Source organism: Melanerpes formicivorus, unplaced genomic scaffold (genome assembly GCF_026170545.1).
Source record: "Melanerpes formicivorus ecotype bairdi unplaced genomic scaffold, bMelFor1.0.p_v2 SCAF_2, whole genome shotgun sequence".
Classification (NCBI taxonomy): domain Eukaryota; kingdom Metazoa; phylum Chordata; class Aves; order Piciformes; family Picidae; genus Melanerpes; species Melanerpes formicivorus.
The window spans coordinates 7,830,185-7,849,402 of NW_027142354.1; the positions used below are offsets into that span (position 1 = coordinate 7,830,185).

General features: G+C 40.0%; 1 protein-coding gene across 1 annotated transcript in view; it reads left to right on the plus strand.

The window, feature by feature from the left end:
* Nucleotides 1-19,218, plus strand: part of EYA4 (EYA transcriptional coactivator and phosphatase 4) — a 183,362-nt gene that overhangs the window by 12,964 nt on the left and 151,180 nt on the right. The window contains exon 2 of the mRNA XM_068149808.1: nt 8,108-8,209. Coding sequence (XP_068005909.1) covers nt 8,177-8,209 — 33 coding nt within the window. The 5' untranslated portion in view covers nt 8,108-8,176. The remainder of the gene's footprint in view (nt 1-8,107; nt 8,210-19,218) is intronic.

A 19,218-nucleotide genomic window follows, 5' to 3' on the forward strand; every position in this document is an offset into this window, starting at 1 on the left:
GATTCTACATCAGATTTATTTATAAATTCAGGACATAAACGGTATCAGCATTTGTTTTATTTATTTCTGGCTGGAATAACCTGTAATTGATTAGTCTGGAATGAGTCTGAAGTGTAGCTGCTATGCGTTATCTAAGCATGAGTGGAGTGGTCTGTTGCAGTTGTGAAGCCCTGAAGCATCAGTGGGATATTCACAGCTCATGGCATATTGTGAAATGTTGGGATAAGAGAGGAACTGCTGAGTTTATAATTTTATGCTTGAAGTTGTTAAAGCTGATCCTTCCCTTTTGTTGCACAGGTAAGGGTGACAGGAAGAGTAGGGGAGCCAGTTTTAGCCGTATTTGGGTACCCGTAAAATTGGTACCTAGTGCTGCACTGAGGTATTACTTTACCTAAAGTCAGTGATACACAGTTCTTGGAGTTGTTTACCACTTGCCATGAAATCTTTCTCTTTTCCTCTTTTCCCACTTTTGTTGTATAGTGACAGTGGGACAGGGGACATCAAGGCAAGGTGTTATCATAGACCCTTTCCATTTCTTACCTGTTTTATGTACCTAACTGATGCAGTGACCTCCCGGTCTGTGTTGCTTTGTTCTTTTGATGCCTGCTTTTGCCTGGTAGCAAGTGTTTTAGTGGTGGTATAACTTGTTTCTAAGTTAGAAGGACCTGATGCAGAGTGGGGTATCGTATTCATTTTTCTCAAATAAAATGTCCACAAATACCACACAATAAATGTTGCCCTTCAGGAAACTTGGTTCAAGGAAACAGCCTTAACAAAACTGGCAGTTACACAAGTATTCACCAGTTTGCAAGATTGTGTATAACAAATCTGTAGTGACTGGCATGAAAGCCAAGTATTTGACTTTAATGTTAAGAAGTTTTCAGTGAATCGTGTCCATTTTGATTGGGTTATTTAATGTCTGGCATAAATTCACAAGCTCAGAAAGGAAGATGGAGATAAATTGTGTCCCAGTTACAGATGTGTAATTTTTTCAAGGGAGGGAGAAGGTAAAAGGAAACCAGATGAGTAAGAACTGGAGAAGCTTGATGGGTATTGAAGATCCCTTTCCTGTTCTTGACATATATCATAACCTGGTACAGATAATTCTATTATCTCAAGATGTGGTTCAGCTGTGTTACCAGGAGCAAACTCTCTTTCATCTCCAGAAGCGATCATAGTAAAACCCTAAATCTTTTGTGAGTCTAAGCATTGGGGTTATCAGTGTCCTGATGACAGAAAACCAGGATTTTATGTTGAACTCTTTTTTTTTTCTGCTTCCCTCTTGTTATTTTCTTTTTGTCTTTTTCTCCTTTTGCTGCTAGTGCCTGGTACTGCACCTTGAAACTTCCTCATTTTTGAAGCATAACTTTTACATACAATAGAACATATACTGTATTCCCAGTTTAGACATATGCATGCTCTTATGTGCATCCATGCTTGATACTGTGCTGGGATGAGAATGCTGAGTGGGTCATGAAACTGGTACGATATCATTCATGTATCTGCTTTTGATTATAAAAGGAAGCTGCTGCCTCTGTTTGCTTTTCAGCATATCCCAGAAATTCCTCTTGTATTCTTTTCTGTAGATAAGTATGTGTGGCTGCAGTGTGCAGGAAGTACGTCTGTGCTCAGAAGCCTAGGGAAGTTGTATGAACTCGTAGAGTAATGCTGATAATTCAAAGTACGGAATGGTGTATCTTCTCTGCTGAAGCATCCCATCTGCAAACGCAAACTGGCGTCGGCAGGTGCAGAGAGCAGAGCAGAGCAGAACTCCCAGCGCAGCTGTTTTCCTGCCACCAGGGGCCGCTGTAATAAGGCTGAGGGCGGCGGGACCTGCGGCGGGACGGGCGGCGGGACGGGCGGCGGGACCTGCGGCGGGCTTCCCAGCTGCTGAGATGGGGTTCTGGCCTTATGGGCACTTTCTGAGGGTGAAATTCTCATCCTTACTAGTCTCAAAGTAGACTGAAACCAAGCTGATCCGAAGAGAACTATTTCTAACCCTCTAGAGATGAGGATCTGAGATCTAACCCTCTAGAGATGAGGATCTGAGAAAAAATAAAAGTATTGGAAGAGGAGGAAGAGAAAGAGGAGCATTCTGTATTTCCTTCAGTTCTCTGGACTGCAGAGCAACATTTGTGTGTACAACACAATAGGACTTTCTCAGCATGCTCCTTTCGTTTGATACCACTGAAGCTGTGTCTGTGATAGAAATTAGTGATTTGTGGCTGAATTAGTTGTGTTAACCACAGCAGCATCCTTTCTATTTATTCTCTAGTCTTCTTACTGACACATTTCAAAATGTAAAAAACAATCTAGTAAGTTTGACTTGGGTGCTGCAGCTCCTACAGTATACTGCCAGAGCGTCGCCATAATATAGCCTCAGTAGGTGTTCTTGAGATGAATCAGAGTAGAAAGAACCTTACAACGTGCTTAAGGGGGTTATGATGTGAAAAGCAGTTTTTGTGGTAAAAGCTGAGGACCCCCACTTGTAATTTAAGACCAGCTCCTGCTGGACCAAAGGAGGCTTTTCCTTGTAAGTTTTTAGGTTGAAGTGAAAGGGAGGAAAATTTTCTCCTCTACATGATGGATTCTTGGAGCTCCATCTGTCCATCTGACTGGCTTGAGAGCCTGAAACAGCATATGAAATACGCTTAGGGATCATCAGGAGCATTAAGGCTGCTTTTCACCTGTGGATCCCCAAGCTTCTCATTCTACCTTGAGCTCGTGAAAATTGCAGCATGGGATCTCATTAGATTCATGATAAATTAGTTTCATGATAAATGAAACTGACTTTGTCAATTACTTGTTGCAGTCCTGGTTTTCTGAATTGTGGGAGGGGAGAGCCTTGCTGTCTTACATTTCTAGTAATTTACAAAGCAGAAAGCAGCACATCAAGTAGGTTGTTTGGCCTTGGTTTGTTTTGGATTGTTTGATTTGTTGGGTTGCTTTGGTGCTGGGTTTTGTTGGCTATTTTTTTGTTTGTTTGTTTGTTTGTTTTTCTTTTTGTGGACCTTACTGGTGTATCTCTGAAAGGAAACACATGTTTCTCCTCATGGTGGAGTCCTGGAAGTTGCAGTTTAAATTTGATGAAGTGTTTTATTCCCCCCAGATAAAAATAAATAAATAAAAAATTAGATTTAAATGCATTTGTTGATGAGGAAAGTCAGGAATCCTTCTAATTAAGACATTTCTTAGAAAGGTAAAATTTTTATCTGAGGGCATAAAACACTTCATCAGTTTTAAAGCCACATCTGCAAGGACTGGATCAAGAGCAGAAACAGGCATTTTTCTTCATTCTGGCTTGTCTGTGAGTTTAAGACTTTTAACAACAGTTTTAAAAATACTTAAACCTGGATAGAAACACTTGCAATATGCTAGGTATGAGAGTGCCCTGCATGCCTCTGGTTTTAATCTGGTTCTCTTGATGGGATAAACTACAGGGTTGAATTGGTAACTGGATTATTGCCTCATAAAACAGCATGAGGTTACTATTATCCTTTAATTTTATATCTTTATTAGGGAGTAATGTTGGTCTTATTTAAATCACTGACTTTTCTAATGGTTTTTTCTCCTCTTTTACAAATTTATAAAACTAAACCCTAAAGGATTTGTTCTAAGTGCAATTGGCATAACTGCCATTATAAAACTCATTGTGTTAGCAGTTGGTTATAATCAGCTGCTTGAACCGAGCTCAAAATGTAGCAGGATTTAGCTGTCGATAGGTAAAATTCTGATAAAATATTAAGTCTGAATTTTATTTTTAAAAGCTCCATTTCCAGTAAGAGCATTCAAATTTTGTGGCAGTGTGAAAATGAACCACAGACCTCTAGAAACCACTTTAAATTTAGCATGTTCATGCGAAGGGTTCTGAACTTACTGTGCATTTCTGCAAAGATCAAAACGAGCTCATCTTTTTCTTGCAATTCAGTAAAGTGTAAAAGTTTATGAAGGTCAGTCTCTTTTGGAAGGGAATTAATACAAGTGGCATGTTTGATCATAGAATTGCCTGGCCTGGAAAACAAACCTTAAGATCACTGAGTCCAACAATAATCTAACATCTCCCTCTACATGTCCCTAAGCACCTTATCCAAACGTTTTTTAAACACCCCCGGGACAGTGACTCCACCACCTCCCTGAGCAGCCTATTCCAGTGCCCAGTGAACCTTTTGGTGAAGAAATTTTTCCCAATATCTAATCTAAACCTGCCCTGGTACAACTTGAGGCCATTTCTTCTCATCCTATCGCTAGTTACCTGGGAGAAGAGGCTGTCCCCCACCTTGCTGCAACCTCTTTTCAGGTAGTTGTAAAGAGCAATGAAGTCTCCCCTCAGCCTCCGCTTCTCCAGGCTGAACAACCCTAGCTCCCTCAGACACTCCTCATTGGCTTTGTGTTTAAGACCCCCCCACCAGCCTCATTGCCCTTAATGATGTGATCCAGTAGCTACAGCCACCTGACATTTGGGACACAACATGTATTGTAGGTGAGTCACAGGCAGTTCTTAATAGTGAAACTGTTGGACACACATGATCAGGTTGTATTTAAAATATTGATGCACTCTATTTTTAAGGGGAAAATGTGGCATCTATCTGTTAATGTCAGTATGCTTTGGTTCAGAACAGAATTAGTACAGAAAAATATATGGAAATGGGTCTGTCTGTTATGGCTCTAGTTGAGCTTCACACAGAAAGTGTCATCTTCACTGACCAACAGACAGAATTAGAGCATTTATTATTTGAATCCAAGCCAGGCAGGGACTTGTTCAGTAATCTTAAAAACTAATCAAACAGTTTCTTCCAGAACTAGGGAGTGACCATTTCTTTCTGCAGGCAGTCTTACTAATGAAGTGACATGCACATGCAGATTAAAGCAGAAATTAAAGCAGATTGTGTTTAAGTTAGAATAGAATAGAACAGAACAGAATAGACTAGACTAGACTAGACTAGACTAGACTAGAATAGACTAGAATAGAATAGAATAGAATAGAACAGAACAGAATAAACCAGGTTGGAAGAGACCTTCAAGATCATCATGTCCAACCCATCATCCAACACCATCTAATCAACTAAACCATGCAACCAAGCACCCTATCAAGTCTCCTCCTGAACACCTCCAGTGATGGTGACTCCACCACCTCCTCAGGCAGCCCATTCCAATGGACAATTAATCTCTCTGTGTAGAACTTCTTCCTAACATCCAGCCTAAACCTCCCCTGGTGCAGCTTGAGACTGTGTCCTCTTGTTCTGGTGCTGGTTGCCTGGGAGAAGAGACCAGCCCCGGTCTGTCTACAACCTCCCTTGAGGTAGTTCTAGACAGCAATAAAGTCTCCCCTGAGCCTCCTCTTCTCCAGGCTAAGCAACCCCAGCTCCCTCAGCCTCTTCCCATAAGGCTTGTGTTCCAAACCCCTCACCAAGTTATTAATGGAACATTTTGGGATCCATTGTGAAAATGTGCCTTTGTGTTTGAAATTGGCTCTTTGGGGAGGGGCTGCCACAGGGTATACTCTGTAGAGCTGCTTTCTGTCAAAATACCCATTGGGTTTGATAGGCTTCTCTCTGCAATTTGCCTATAGTGGGTGTTTTGAAGCAGCCTTTCAATTCACCTTTTGTCTCCATTGGACAAACACTGCAAAGGTGTGGGCTGTGATTTGGCAGAAAATTTATGGGAAATGGTCACTCTTTTGGTGAAAGTCTCATAGGTGAAGATGTTAATGCCTTGGATTCTTCTGAAATTCAATCATTGCAGGTGTTTTGTTTTTTTTTTTTTTTTTTTTAAACAAGCAAACAAACAAAAAATCAAAAAATAATTATATTCAGCTTTACAATGAATCTTTTTCTTATTGTCTTCACTTAGCCTGTATCTGGGGCTAAACTATAGCAGCTGCTTTACCACCCAGTGGAGCCTCCCAAGCAGAGAAGGGAATCAGGAAAAGAAGCAATGATCCACAGGATGAAATGGAAAAGGTTTTAATGAAATAGCCAAATTAACACCAATGTCAATATGAGATATATAAAGTTACACTCAGCTCAGAGAAGTGCAGTAATGGCAATATCTGGGGGGGCAGTTCTCCAAAGCAGGATAACGAATAGGAGCAGGATAAGGAGGAGCCCAAAAAAGAGACTTATCTGAACAAACTTTCTCCTTTGTACTGACTGTGATGCTCACAGCAATCTTGGCTGACTCAGATATGCTGCTGGCCTGCAGCCCCTGGTTGGCCTGGGATTCTGTCCCAGCAAAACCCCAGGACACTTACATAACTTATGTAACATCATGGCAAAAATTAATGAAATGAAAACTGAAATGGTTTTGGGTCTTAGAGGGAAAGGAAAACAGGAGGCTGTAATGCAGTGGCAGGAAAAATCCAGGTAGGATTGGAAAGAAAGGGGCTGTAAATGTGCATGTGTGTATGTTCTGGGAAATACATAATATGAAACATGAGAAAATTTAGTGAGTTACATTTTGGGGAGTCAGCAGAGGTGTATGGCAAGTAAGTGACATTTCAGAGAGGAGGTATTCACAGGACGGTATAGGGAGGCGGGTGCAATGGCTTGTAGCTCCGTTTCCTTTCAGAAGTTCTCTGAGTGCCAACAGAACTATGTGTTATTTAAGCTCATATAAGAAGTGGTTATATTTATGCAAGGTGGAGGTAACATGAGGTATAAGCGTTTTCTGGTCAGAATTTAAACCACAGATCCATAATATGTTTATGTTCTTGGAGATACATCTAGGTAACAGCTTGTTGGGGTGCCTTGTTGATAAATAAATACAGGTTGGTTTGGGTTCCTTAATGTACATGTCCAGAGAAGGGCCACAAGGATGATCAGAGGGCTGGAGCACCTCTCCTGTCAGGACAGACTGAGGGAGTTGGGCTTGTTCAGTTTGGAGAAGAGAAAGCTCTGAAGAGACCTTATTGTGGCCTTTCAATATCTGAAGGTGGCCTACAAGAAACCTAGTGAAGGACTTTTTAGGTTGTTGGGAAGTGATAGGACTAGGGAGAATGGATCCAAGCTAGAGGAGGATAGATTTAAATTAGATATTAGGAAGAAGTTCTTCACCATAAGGGTGGTGAGACAGTGGAACAGGTTGCATATGGGGGTGGTGGAAGGCCCATCCCTGGATGTTTTTAAGGCCAGGCTGGATGTGGCTCTGGGCAACCTGAACTAGTGGAGGGTGTCCCTGCCCATGGCACAGGAGTTGGAACTAGAATATCCATGGGGTCTCTTCCAACCCTGACAGTTCTGTGATTCTATGGTTCTGTATGTATGTATTTAACAGATTGTATTTTTTTTTAAATGCAATGCTGGCTTTGATTGAAGAACATTGTGATTATTGCATCTGTGAAATATTACTGGCAATTGTTTTGTTCCAAATCATTCAAATTTGCATAACCCCAGAGCAGATCTTTTCTGAGGATGGAGATTGCAATGTAATAGTGTGGCTCTATTGTTAAGGTTACCATAATCATTTTTATGCAGAGCTCTTAGAAAATAGAATTTTCCCATTGAAGATCTCAATATTTGATGAGAGTTATTCACCCTATGAGAGGAGGCATAGACATCTCAGATAATTAGGGTAATGTCTGTCATTTAGCACTTTGTAGGGAACTGCTTATTATAAACCACTTTGTGTATTCTATTTAATCCTAAAGGAATTTAATGGACCTTACAGAAGGGACTCCATGGTGATAATTGCTTAATAACCTTTTTCTGCCAGACACTTAATGGCTAAGAGGTTATCATTAAATGTGTATTAAGCAGTTATGTTCCATGTACCATAATTGTCTTTCTCATATGGCCTCCCAAGGGTTTATCCTTTCTTTTATAATTAAACCACTGCCTGTATTACACATTTTAGCTTTTTATTGGTTTGTTTTCATAACTATTTTTTTCCTTGCAGGAGTCGAATAATAATGAGTGTGTTCCTGTTTCTGTTGGTGTATTTTAGATAGGTTCCTGAAATAATATTGAAATGTCATATTAGGCTTCAGAGGTGCTGCAGATTTTAGTGGAACCACAGCTTCAGTTAAGGTGTTTATTTATTGCAAATTCACCTGAAAGGTGGGAATCACAGGCTAACCTACTGATTTATTTTTCTTTCCTTTTTATTTTAGACTACTGAAGTGTAAATTGAAGGGAAGATCATTTCTGCTTGTGAGGGAAAAGAAAAGTGAATTACCCTCATGGAAGACTCTCAGGATCTAAGTGATCAATCAGTAAGTTGCAAGTGTGCTAAACTGGATGGAATAAGTTGAACTCGGTTCAAGTTGTGTCTGAAAGAGTTTTTCTTCATATTTGATTGGGGAAAGCTTCTGAGCTCCTAGATTCAAACCTTTTCTTTGTTCACACGCAAAATGGGTGGCTTTAATCCTTTTTACCTGTAATCATAGAATTATAGAATGCACTGGGTTGGAAGGGACCTTTAAAGGTCACCTAGTCCAACCTTCTTCCACTAAGTTACTGTTGAAAGGTAAAAGGTCATAGTTCCATAGAATTTTGCAGAACTAAAATTGTTGGAGGGTTGATGAATATATCTAAGGTATAGTAGAAGAAAAGAATGTTAAAAACCTGCACAGTGAATGCCTTGTTGAAATAATAGTATCGAAATGTATATCCATAGTGGTCTGTCACTTTCACCAAATCAAGTGTTGGCAAAAATGCAAAGAAATTTCACGTGGTCAGGCTGTGGCAGGTGACATACACGAAGTGTTTCAGGACTCCCTCAGATTTTGAGAGGATTGTGAGGATTTGTGGTATGTCTGTCCCATGGCAGAGAGAGATTGATGAAATAGATGGGAAATATAGGGTGATCCTTCTTGCTTTTTAAACTTTCCTTTCTCTTAAGGATGTGGTCTCCAAACTTCTTATCATCAGTCTGCTGTTCTGAGGAAGCAGCATGCTTTGGTCACATTTAAAGTTTACTGGACTTGCCATTCAAAGTATTGGCTTTGATTATTAGAATAAACTAGAATAAACCAAACCAGGTTGGAAGAGACCTTCAAGATCATCGTGTCCAACCCATCAACCAATCCAACCCACCCAAACAGCTAACCCATGGCACCAAGCACCCCGTCAAGTCTCCTTCTGAACACCTTCAATGACGGCGACTCCACCACCTCCCCGGGCAACCCGTTCCATAGCGCAATCACTCTTTCTGTATAGAACTTCTTCCTAACATCCAACCTGAACCTCCCCTGGCGCAGCTTGAGACTGTGTCCTCTTGTTCTGGTACTGGGTGCCTGGGAGAAGAGACCATCATCAGCCTGTCTACAACCTCCCTTCAGGTAGTTGTAGAGAGTGATAAGGTCACCCCTAAGTCTCCTCTTCTCCAGGCTAAGCAGCCCCAGCTCCCTCAGCCTCTCCTCATAGGGCTTGTGTTCCAAACCCCTCACCAACTTTGTTGCTCTTCTCTGGACTCGTTCCAGCAAGTCAACATCCTTCCTAAACTGAGGGGCCCAGAACTGGACACAGTACTCGAGGTGTGGCCTAACCAGTGCAGTGTACAGGGGCAGAATGACCTCCCTGCTCCTGCTGGCCACACTGTTCTTGATGCAGGCCAGGATGCCATTTGCCCTCTTGGCTGCCTGGGCACACTGCAGGCTCATGTTAAGCCTACCATCAACCAGCACCCCCAGATCCCTCTCTGCCTGGCTGCTCTCTAGCCACTCTGACCCCAGCCTGTAGCACTGCATGGGGTTGTTGTGGCCAATGTGCAGAACCTGGCATTTGGATGTGTTAAATCTCATGCCGTTGGATTCTGCCCATCTGTCCAGCCTGTCCAGGTCTCTCTTTTAATACCTTCATTTCTAATGGTGGCAGTACTGGCAGATTTTGCTAGTACTATGATCCCCAGCTTGGGCTTGATCTGCTGAAGATCTATACAGGGATTTAATATTTCTATTTTTGCCCTGCTGAGGGAGAGGTTATCCATGTGTATAAACTAACCTGATTTTTATTTTTCATATCAGAAACTTTTATAGGCAATACAAGTACAAGGAATTGAAAACAAGGTTGCATGCATTTTTTAAATGTCAGTAATTTAATAAGGAGTGCTTTAGTCCTGAATTGATAGCTGCTCTCTGAGATTTTATCTTGGATAGAGTTTTATTGCTTTTTAAAAATGATACAGAACTGGAAATCTTAAGTCACCATGGCACTACTCAGGACAGCTGCATGTATTTATGTATTTAAACTGTTCCCAACCAAAACTTTAGAGAATGTAAATGCTACATAACTTCATAATTTAATAAAGTTATATAAAGGTTATAAAAGATTAAGCAGAAGTTCTTACCTCATAGTCTGTGAAACAATTATGCTGTGTGATATGCATGGAGCAGTTATTAATAGGAAGTGGGCAAGCCAGTTTAGCTTAGTACAAAAAAGTATTTTTATAGCAGTTAAAATGATTTTGCACTGCTGGATGCCTGAGTAGCCATTTTCCTGCCTTATGATAGTCTCTGCAGTATTTTTCATAGTGGTAGTCAACTTTCTGCAGTATTTTCCATAGTTGCTACATAGCTTTATGCTAATATGTGAGAACAGACTTGCAGGCTAAAAAACAAGGTGAAATCTGTGTTGTGTTGCGTATGGAGATAACACAAGGACAGGAAATTCTGCTATTAGTGTCACCGAAAATTGTGCTTCCAAACAAGAGTTTATTATTCTTGCTCTTTGCTGAACAGTGCAGAACTTCAACATAATTGATGCACTGAATTTAGGGAGTAGAACCTCAAGCAATGCTCAGCTGATAGAAGGAAATGTTTTAGCTCTTGTAGGCCACAGAGCTTGGGAAAAACTGCAACTGTGTAGAGAGAAAAAGCCTTTAGCTGATTACCAACGGCCATTGTGACTCAGGAAGCCACACAACTACCTGAGAATAAGAGCTGGTAAACATTGCAAGAGAGTCTTTTATCTTCTCTCTGAACTTAGATAAGAGATGCTTGATCGTTTGCCTTTTGTCTAACCCCTGCCTGGGCCTTCCCCGGCGATGTGTGTTCCCTGGTATTTTCTCGGCAGCCAATCACGAATCTGTAACTGTCAGACGGACACATTTAATTACCAATCAATAGTTGCTTTTGATTATGTTGCCCTATATAAAGAAAAGACTTTGTACAATAAGGTAGACACTTTGCTTGCAACAAGCTTTGTCTCCATCTCTCAATCGCGGTAATAATGAGTGGAAAGAGTCACTTTTCATCATTGTCTTCATCCATAGCACTCAGACTAAGATCTCACCAAGATGTTCTGGGAAAAGAATTTGTGGTGTGAGGCCCATCTGTGTGGCCACTGAGCTTTCATTTACCCACTTCAGAAGTCTTTCACTGTTATGTCCTGGCTAAACTCCTCTCACAGCCAAATTTTGAAAAATAAAATAGTGCTGCTGTCTTAGTTCTTTACAGGCTGTGGGACAGGACTGTGGTTTAGAGATGACAGGTAGAATGGAGCATTCTTTAGATGAGGCTTTGTTGGTTTAAGCTCTAGTAAGTTACGAGATGTGTATATTACACCCCTTCTGCTTGTACTGCCCTAGAGTTTTGTAATGCTTAATATGTTTTGCACCGGTTACCTGTAGGTGGTTTCTGCTCATCATGGAGGATTTCTGCTTCTTGACATGTTTGTGGAGCCCAAGTATTCTGTCCTGGCTTCAGGATTCCTTTTTGGGAGCTAGGAGTTTAAGATTTAGAACATGGAAATTCAAGGAGTCTAACAATCCAGCCACTGCTGTCAGGGTGTTACATTGTATGAATAAGCATGAATTTGAGACCTGCACTCAAACTTGTGCTGGCACTTTTGCCCTGAATATTCTAGTCCTTGGTTAATTGAAAGACTGACTATCTCTGCCACCAAGATGGGTTAGAAGATACTTGTTGTTGGATAATACGTTTCATGGATGCTTGGGTTTTCTGAATAGAGAGATTCCTTTACTGAGTTAATTTCCCTGAGCAGCCTGTTAAGGGCCTTTCATCCTTGGGAGAGGAAGCCTGACATATTTACTTACACATTAGTTTTCACATTTTACCTTAAAGAAAATAAATTATACTAATTTCTGCAAGTAGGTCATGCTCCTGAAGTATGATGGACTGTAATATAGCTTTTATTGCGACAGTCTGCCCCATGATTCTGAGATTTCTCTTACTGTTCCAACTTGAGATTTTGTTTTCTGTCTTCTGCCTTTTAAAAACACACTAAAAAGAACTCACTGGTTCCATGATTTCTGTCTCTAAACACTACCACAGTGAGGTGAAACTGACATGATCATAGTTATGAGCAGTTCCACAGCATCCCTGTTGCCATATAAGACATAAACCATTTCACTCCTGTCTCAGAGCAGTGTCTGCGTGACCACATGCTGCTTCACAAATCTGAATGCACCCCTCTTCTCTGAGCCTCTAATGAATTTCACTTGAGTGAATTGAGCAGCTGCTGCGTTTTCTCAGATGCCAGCTTGATTAGATGTAATATATACATAAGGTACTGCATCATGTCACTAATTTCTTTTTTCTTTTTCTTTTCTTTAATTTGTAGCCCCTGCTACATTTTAAATGCTTATGAAGTGACTGACCAGAAGTCAGTCTCCTTCCCTGATGAGGTCTCACAGAGCCTCTGTGCTGAGAAATCTGTTCTGCTTGCTTTCCTAAGCCTTCATTCTCCCATTCCCATGTGGTAGAGGTGGGGGAACTGAGTCTTAATTTAGATCACACAGTGATAAAAAGTCAGAATCAGAGCAGAGTTTATTATACTTTTTTACACATAGCTGTGTAGGTAATTATAAAAGTATAGATGTTTTATAGGTGTTTGGATTCGCCTCGACTGATGCTTTCAGGACCAGATGTAAGCAAGCAAAGATGTTTATTACATTATACAGCAAAGTTACGTAGTCTATCAGAAGGCACATGTGTCACATCTCAATTGGTCATAGCTGTATTTTAGAGATGAGCAGGAAAATGATGCAAGTTACTGTCTGACAAAGAAGAGAATTGTACCCTCAGGTACAGTAGAGAGCCAGGAGGTTCTTTCAGCTGGTGTGGAGCAGGCTGTTCTGGGTCTTACTATGCTGCTGTACTTCTAGGGTCGGTATGTATTGAAGAGCTTTCAACTTACTTTATTTTTCCAGTTCCAGATGCAGAATATGCTTGCACATCCAGTCACAGGAAGGAAATCTGTTCATTGATAGAAAGGTTCATCTTATAGCATTCAGGAAGAAAAAGAAGAAAATAGTAAGAGAGGTATTCTGGTGTGATGTCTGTCACCAGGTGTAGGCCATTACTTATCAAGTAAAATAATATTTAAGTTATAAATACAGATTACTTTACAAACACAGATATGTCTAGGTAAAAACATAGTTTTAGTAGTTGTTGTCGCCATACAATAAATAAAGAAAGAAAATGTAATGCAATATATTCTATGTTATGTTATTGCTATCCTTCAAAATAAGTATGCTGGGTTTTACTAAATTCTAACTAGAAGTACTCTTTTTCCCCCAAAAATACATGTTGAAAATGTTTTACTTCTGAAATGGAAGAGAAGGAAACGTTACAGATCTGTATTTATGAAGAATCTAGCATTTGGGGACAAAAGTGTTTTCAGATTAGTCTTGGAGATGATTAATAAAATTATGTATGTTTGGCACCTAAATAGTCCTCTGTTGTGCATTGGTATAGCAAACACACATAGGATTTTGAAAACTACACTCCTACATTCTTTATTTTACCTTCTCCTAGTCCTCATTTGCCGTTCAATCAGAATTAGACGAAAAATAATTTGGCCACCAACTTGCTAGTTTAGGGTTTCAAAGGGCCTTATTAGAAACTGGTGTAATTTCATCCCCTGGCCCTTTTATATAACAGTGTGCATATTTAGATTGCTTCATTTTCACCTAGAATTAAACAATAGGCTGCAGTGCTCTGGGACAGGACACTAGCATATGCGAGGCTAAACCTGAACGAGCAGGTTTTCTTTTTTGTGACATTTGGACAATCATCCCCCTTGTGCGCTGGGTAAGTTCTTTGTTTTTCATCAGATTATAGAGACTGTCATATCTGTTACTTGCATTAATGCCCTACTTGCAGCTGGACAATCCCTGGCAACCTTTTCAGACCGTATTGTTTCCCCATTTTTGTTTTGTTTTAATGTGTGGAGGTGTCAGATGGGACCCCCTTGCAGATCAGTTTCCACTTGGAGCTCTGCTTTGTTGCATGAGCCCTGTGCCCGCAGCATTTAGTCTTCCTTGCTCCGGGATGGGCAGACTGCTTGGGCCCTGGCAACTTCAGCTGAATCTCAGGTCAATGAAAAGGAAAATAGTTTCAGTTCTTTTACTGAGTTTTAAATGCCAGTCATAGTTTAGAAGACTCTACTGTATTGCAGCATAGCGTGTTGTGGTTCTTATCTCTGTGATGTCAATTTTTGTGGGATTTAGAATATTACAGGCAATTCATCTTGTCAAATTATCAATGTTGGTTGAAAGAGACCTCTGGAAGTTCCATAGTCCAGCTTCTGGACATGAAATGCTGGCTGCATGTGCAAATACTTCCCTGTTATGAAAGCAGTGAACTATATCAAATAGCAGTAAGCAAGTACCTTCTAAAGAAATTACAGGTTTCGCAAGCAAAAAATATTTGCCTTAATGAGTGAGTACTTTGGTTTTAAACAAAAGCAGCCATTGAAGAAAAATACCTTAACTTGAAATCAGCTGAAGTAAAAGATAACCAACATATCTTTTCCGAGATATATTTCAGAACATTTCAGAGAGTTGCTTAGGTATTTTATTACCCTCTTTGTATAGACGCAGATTTGGCACAGAAGGATGGCTTGCTGTAGGTGACCAAAAATATCACCCACTTTGAATTACAAAAGATGAAGAATAAAGCGTAATACCATAATTCCTTGTCTGTAACATAAGAGAATTTGAGGTGGAAACATCACTGTCGTTCTCCCCGTGCTGCAACACCTTTACCTATGGCCTAACAACCTCACTGAACATATAAATAGGCTATTCTTTTTTCCTCGTTACTTTGCCCTCTACCGCTTCAGCAGTCTGCCAGTTCTATATCATAATCCAGCAGTGCTAAATTTGAAGGTGCTTTTTCCAAACTACACTAGTGGTTGTGTATGTGTTTTATTCTTCACATTTACCAAACAGGACAGACCAAATGAAACAACACTCAGAAGCAGGTAATGCACTTTGGCATGCAGAGTTGATTTGTGTTGTATATGAATTGCACATCATTGGAGAAATGATATGAACATACAAATGCTCACTGTTGACACACATGTAGTAGAAATGTGTGTTTCTTTCTGATTTAATTAAAATTATGATTTGAAAGCTTTACATATAAAAGCCTTGTATGGGCTGGTTTTGATAACAAGGGAAAACAATAAAAAGGAATACATTCTGTTATCACATACTGTCCTTGGACCACTGACAAGTACTGACACATAGCTACTACGTAGTTTGTTATGACTGGTATTCCTGCCTCCAAAGAGGCCTCAGACTGGAGTTTTGAGAATAAAACTACTTGGGAAAATTGCTACTTCCAAAAGCTACACAAACTTCCCTCAAAGTAGATACTTTCTTCTGCATAGGGTCCTTCTCTAGGGTTCCTGGAAGAAAGAATTCTGTATTAGTAGTGATATTATAGCTCTGATGTTATATGGATATCAGAGGCTACTTGTGTCATGTGGTATTATAATAGATAATACCCAAGATGAAGAAAAAACTTGCAGGTATAAAAATTCATTTTCAAGGCCTGAAAACTGGGCCAACTGAGAATGCTGGAGTTTCAGCAAGAGCTAATTCACATAAGAAGAGGTTTGTAGATGTGCATGTGTACATAAGATTTGGAACATATGAGCCAGTCTGATAAAATTCTTGCCTCTCTCTATAAATGGTGCTTATTTGTATGAAACCATCAGAATCTAAAAGACAAATTTCAGGCTCTGCAGATGGATTATGCTTGTAAGACATGATACTTGTTCAAGTATTTTAAATGCCAAATTTATAAATGTCATACTTTTAACTGATTTTAATGTTGCACTTTATTTTGGAATGGAGTTTCCTGGCATGTCCATGTCAGTCCTGTCTGTGAATGAAGAGGAAAATATAATTTCCTTAGGATAGAAGCCTAGGCTTCTGATCTTGACAGGTGATGTGAACATGCCCAGAAATAGTTTTTCTTCAATAAAGGGGAGTCAGCTTTTTAATGCACACAGAATATTTGACAGCATGACAGTGAATCCATCTTCTCTAGCCTATGGTTTATTCTCATTTGGTTATTGTAAAAAGTCCAGATGCAGCAGTGTGCTGAAGAATATGTGGGACTTAAGGGATGTGATTAAGCCCACTGAAATCAGTGAGGTTTCTTATGTGCTTTAATTTAGGCCTCTTCTTAAATACTTTTCTGGAACAGACTTGGAAATACAGTACAAAATAAAAGTCATAATTCCAGAAACATTTTACTGGCAAATGCTTCTGAATGATTTGTGGCTATGGCTAATATTTGTTCAGCATCATGTAACAGCCATGGTTTCTTTCTTTTCCCTGTAGTAACTTTTCTTTGAGCCTTACCTCAGTATCTGAGTGGTTGACTTGCAAGTCAGCTTCTATTAAAAACCAGAAGAATGAGAGGGAGAAGTGAAACATTTTTCAATAATAAAATTATGCTAGATGAAGAATCTAATTTCCTACTTTATAATTTATGTCTTAAACACTTTGAGCACATGTAGACCCACTAAACCACAGTCATACTCCTTTTCTTCTTTTATATTAAGTTAAATCTTTAGAACTTAGAAGAAGTTAAAAGTCTTGAAATGTTATGGCTACATTGAATGGAAACAGTTTTGCCCTAATATAACATAAGGCAGAACTTGTCCCAGAGGATTCCAGTGAGGGAAAAAACCCAAATTTTTGTAGCTTATTTTATTAGAATAGAATAAACCAGGTTGGAAGAGACCTTCAAGATCATTGTGTCCAACTCTATCAACCAATCCAACCCACCTAATCAACTAAACCATGGCACCAAGCACCCCATCAAGTCTCCTCCTGAACACCTCCAATGACGCTGACTCCACCACCTCCCTGGGCAGCCCATTCCAATGGGCAATCACTCTCTGTATAGAACTTCTTCCTAACATCCAACCTAAATCTCCCCTGGTGCAGCCTGAGACTGTGTCCTCTTGTTCTGGTGCTGGCTGCCTGGGAGAAGAGACCAACATCCACTTTCTACAACCTCCCTTCAGGTAGTTGTAGACAGCAAAAAGGTCACCCCTGAGTCTCCTCTTCTCCAGGCTAAGCAGCCCCAGCTCCCTCAGCCTCTCCTCATAGGGCTTGTGTTCCAAACCCCTCACCAACTTTGTTGCCCTTCTCTGGGCACGCTCCAGCAAGTCAACATCCTTCCTCCTTCCTTTACTTATTAATTAATAAAATAGTTTGGGCTCAGTTCCTCCATGTTCCTGAAAGCTGATGACAGATGAGAGTATTGTTGCTGTAGCATGTTTTGCAGCATACCAGCACTTGGACTTCAGCACTGATTGTACCTTAGTCAAAGAGAGCCACCCAAATTTGAAACATCATTGTATCTGAGAGACAAGAGTTTTGTGTTGGACTGTTGCTCTTATAAAGGCAACTTCCAGGTTAGCAACTAAGTTTATTTTAGCCGGGACCAGAGCTGTCTGAACAAGGTTTTTCTTAGATGTTGCAGCAGACCGAGTTTGTCATGCCTCTCTCTATGTATGTTAACTGCATCCTAACACAAGTTGCATTATATTTAAGGCAAAACCAGACCTGAATGTTGTCAAACAGAGCCACTAATAATAACCTGAGAGCACAGTGATCTTAAGGGTCTTTTCTAAGCAATGCAATTCTATGATTCTATTTGCCAGCTAATGACAGGGCTGAGAAATAACTCTGAAAAGATCTACAGTCCTGTATTTAAGATCATGTATTTGAAATTGAAGATATTTATAGAAAATTTACTTACCATGGAAAATCTAGGTCACCCATAGCAAAATTGTTGTGTGTTAGTGGAGCCAAGACATTTCCCCATTTCCGAGTGCATTACCTGAAGAAAATACAATAAAACAGCAATGGGGGAGGAAAAAAAAGTCTAGCTGGTTGGCACAGCTGCCTTTGGATAACCCCGAGTCTTGAATGCCGTAGGACATGGGTTAATGCAAGTATATTCTTCTGCAGATACCAGTAGATGACAGAGCTGTATTGGCAATAGGCAGAGAAGATATTTCCTTCTGCAGTTGAGACTGGTATAAATTCTGATCTGATAAGTTTAATGTGCTTTCCTGTAGTGAAAGCAAAAGCTGAGTACAGAGATCTGAATAATCTTGCTCTCAGATGTTCTTTATAGCATGAATTGTCACCGATAAGCATTAGAAAATCTTTACAGTAAATAGCAGCAATAAAACAGGTTTTTAAAAAATCATCTAAAAGTAATAAAAGTAGCATTGTAACAAGACCCAGCATATTATAGTATTTTTTATACATTACCAGTGTAACACTTTTGATGTGACTTTCCTGACCAATTTCTGACAAAAGTTTATAAGACACTACTGCTGACCAACATGCCTTTTTAATGCTAATGGAGAACATGTGAGGGTTTAGCTTTTTCCTTGTGAAAACATTTCTGGAAGTTAGGATTTGGTAGCATCAAAAGGAAAAGAATCCTTTGCAAAACAGATTTCAAAGTGGAGACTAAATGCAGTGTTTTTCTCCTTGAGGTCCTTGAGTCTGAATTCATTGTTGAACTCAGGAGTATGCAGGGTGGCATTCTCACCTGTATTTTCAGTGTGCTTTTTGCTCTACAGCTCACAAGCAGATAAGGTACAGGGAAAGTACTTGGGAGTGTCTCTGATTCAGAGGACCTAGAAGAAAGGTGCATTTTGATCCCTGTAGTTTCTTCCAGGCAACAAGCACCAGAACAAGAGGACACAGTCTCAAGCTGCACCAGGGGAGGTTTAGGCTGGATGTTAGGAAGAAATTCTACACAGAGAGAGTGATTCGCCATTAGAATGTGCTGGCTGGGGAGGTGGTGGAGTCACCATCACTGAAGGTGCTCAGGAGGAGACTTGATAGGGTGCTTGGTTGCATGTTTTAGTTGATTAGGTGGTGTTGGATGATAGGTTGGACACAATGATCTTGAAGGTCTCTTCCAATCTGGTCTGGTCTATTCTATTCTATTCTATTCTATTCTATTCTATTCTATTCTATTCTATTCTA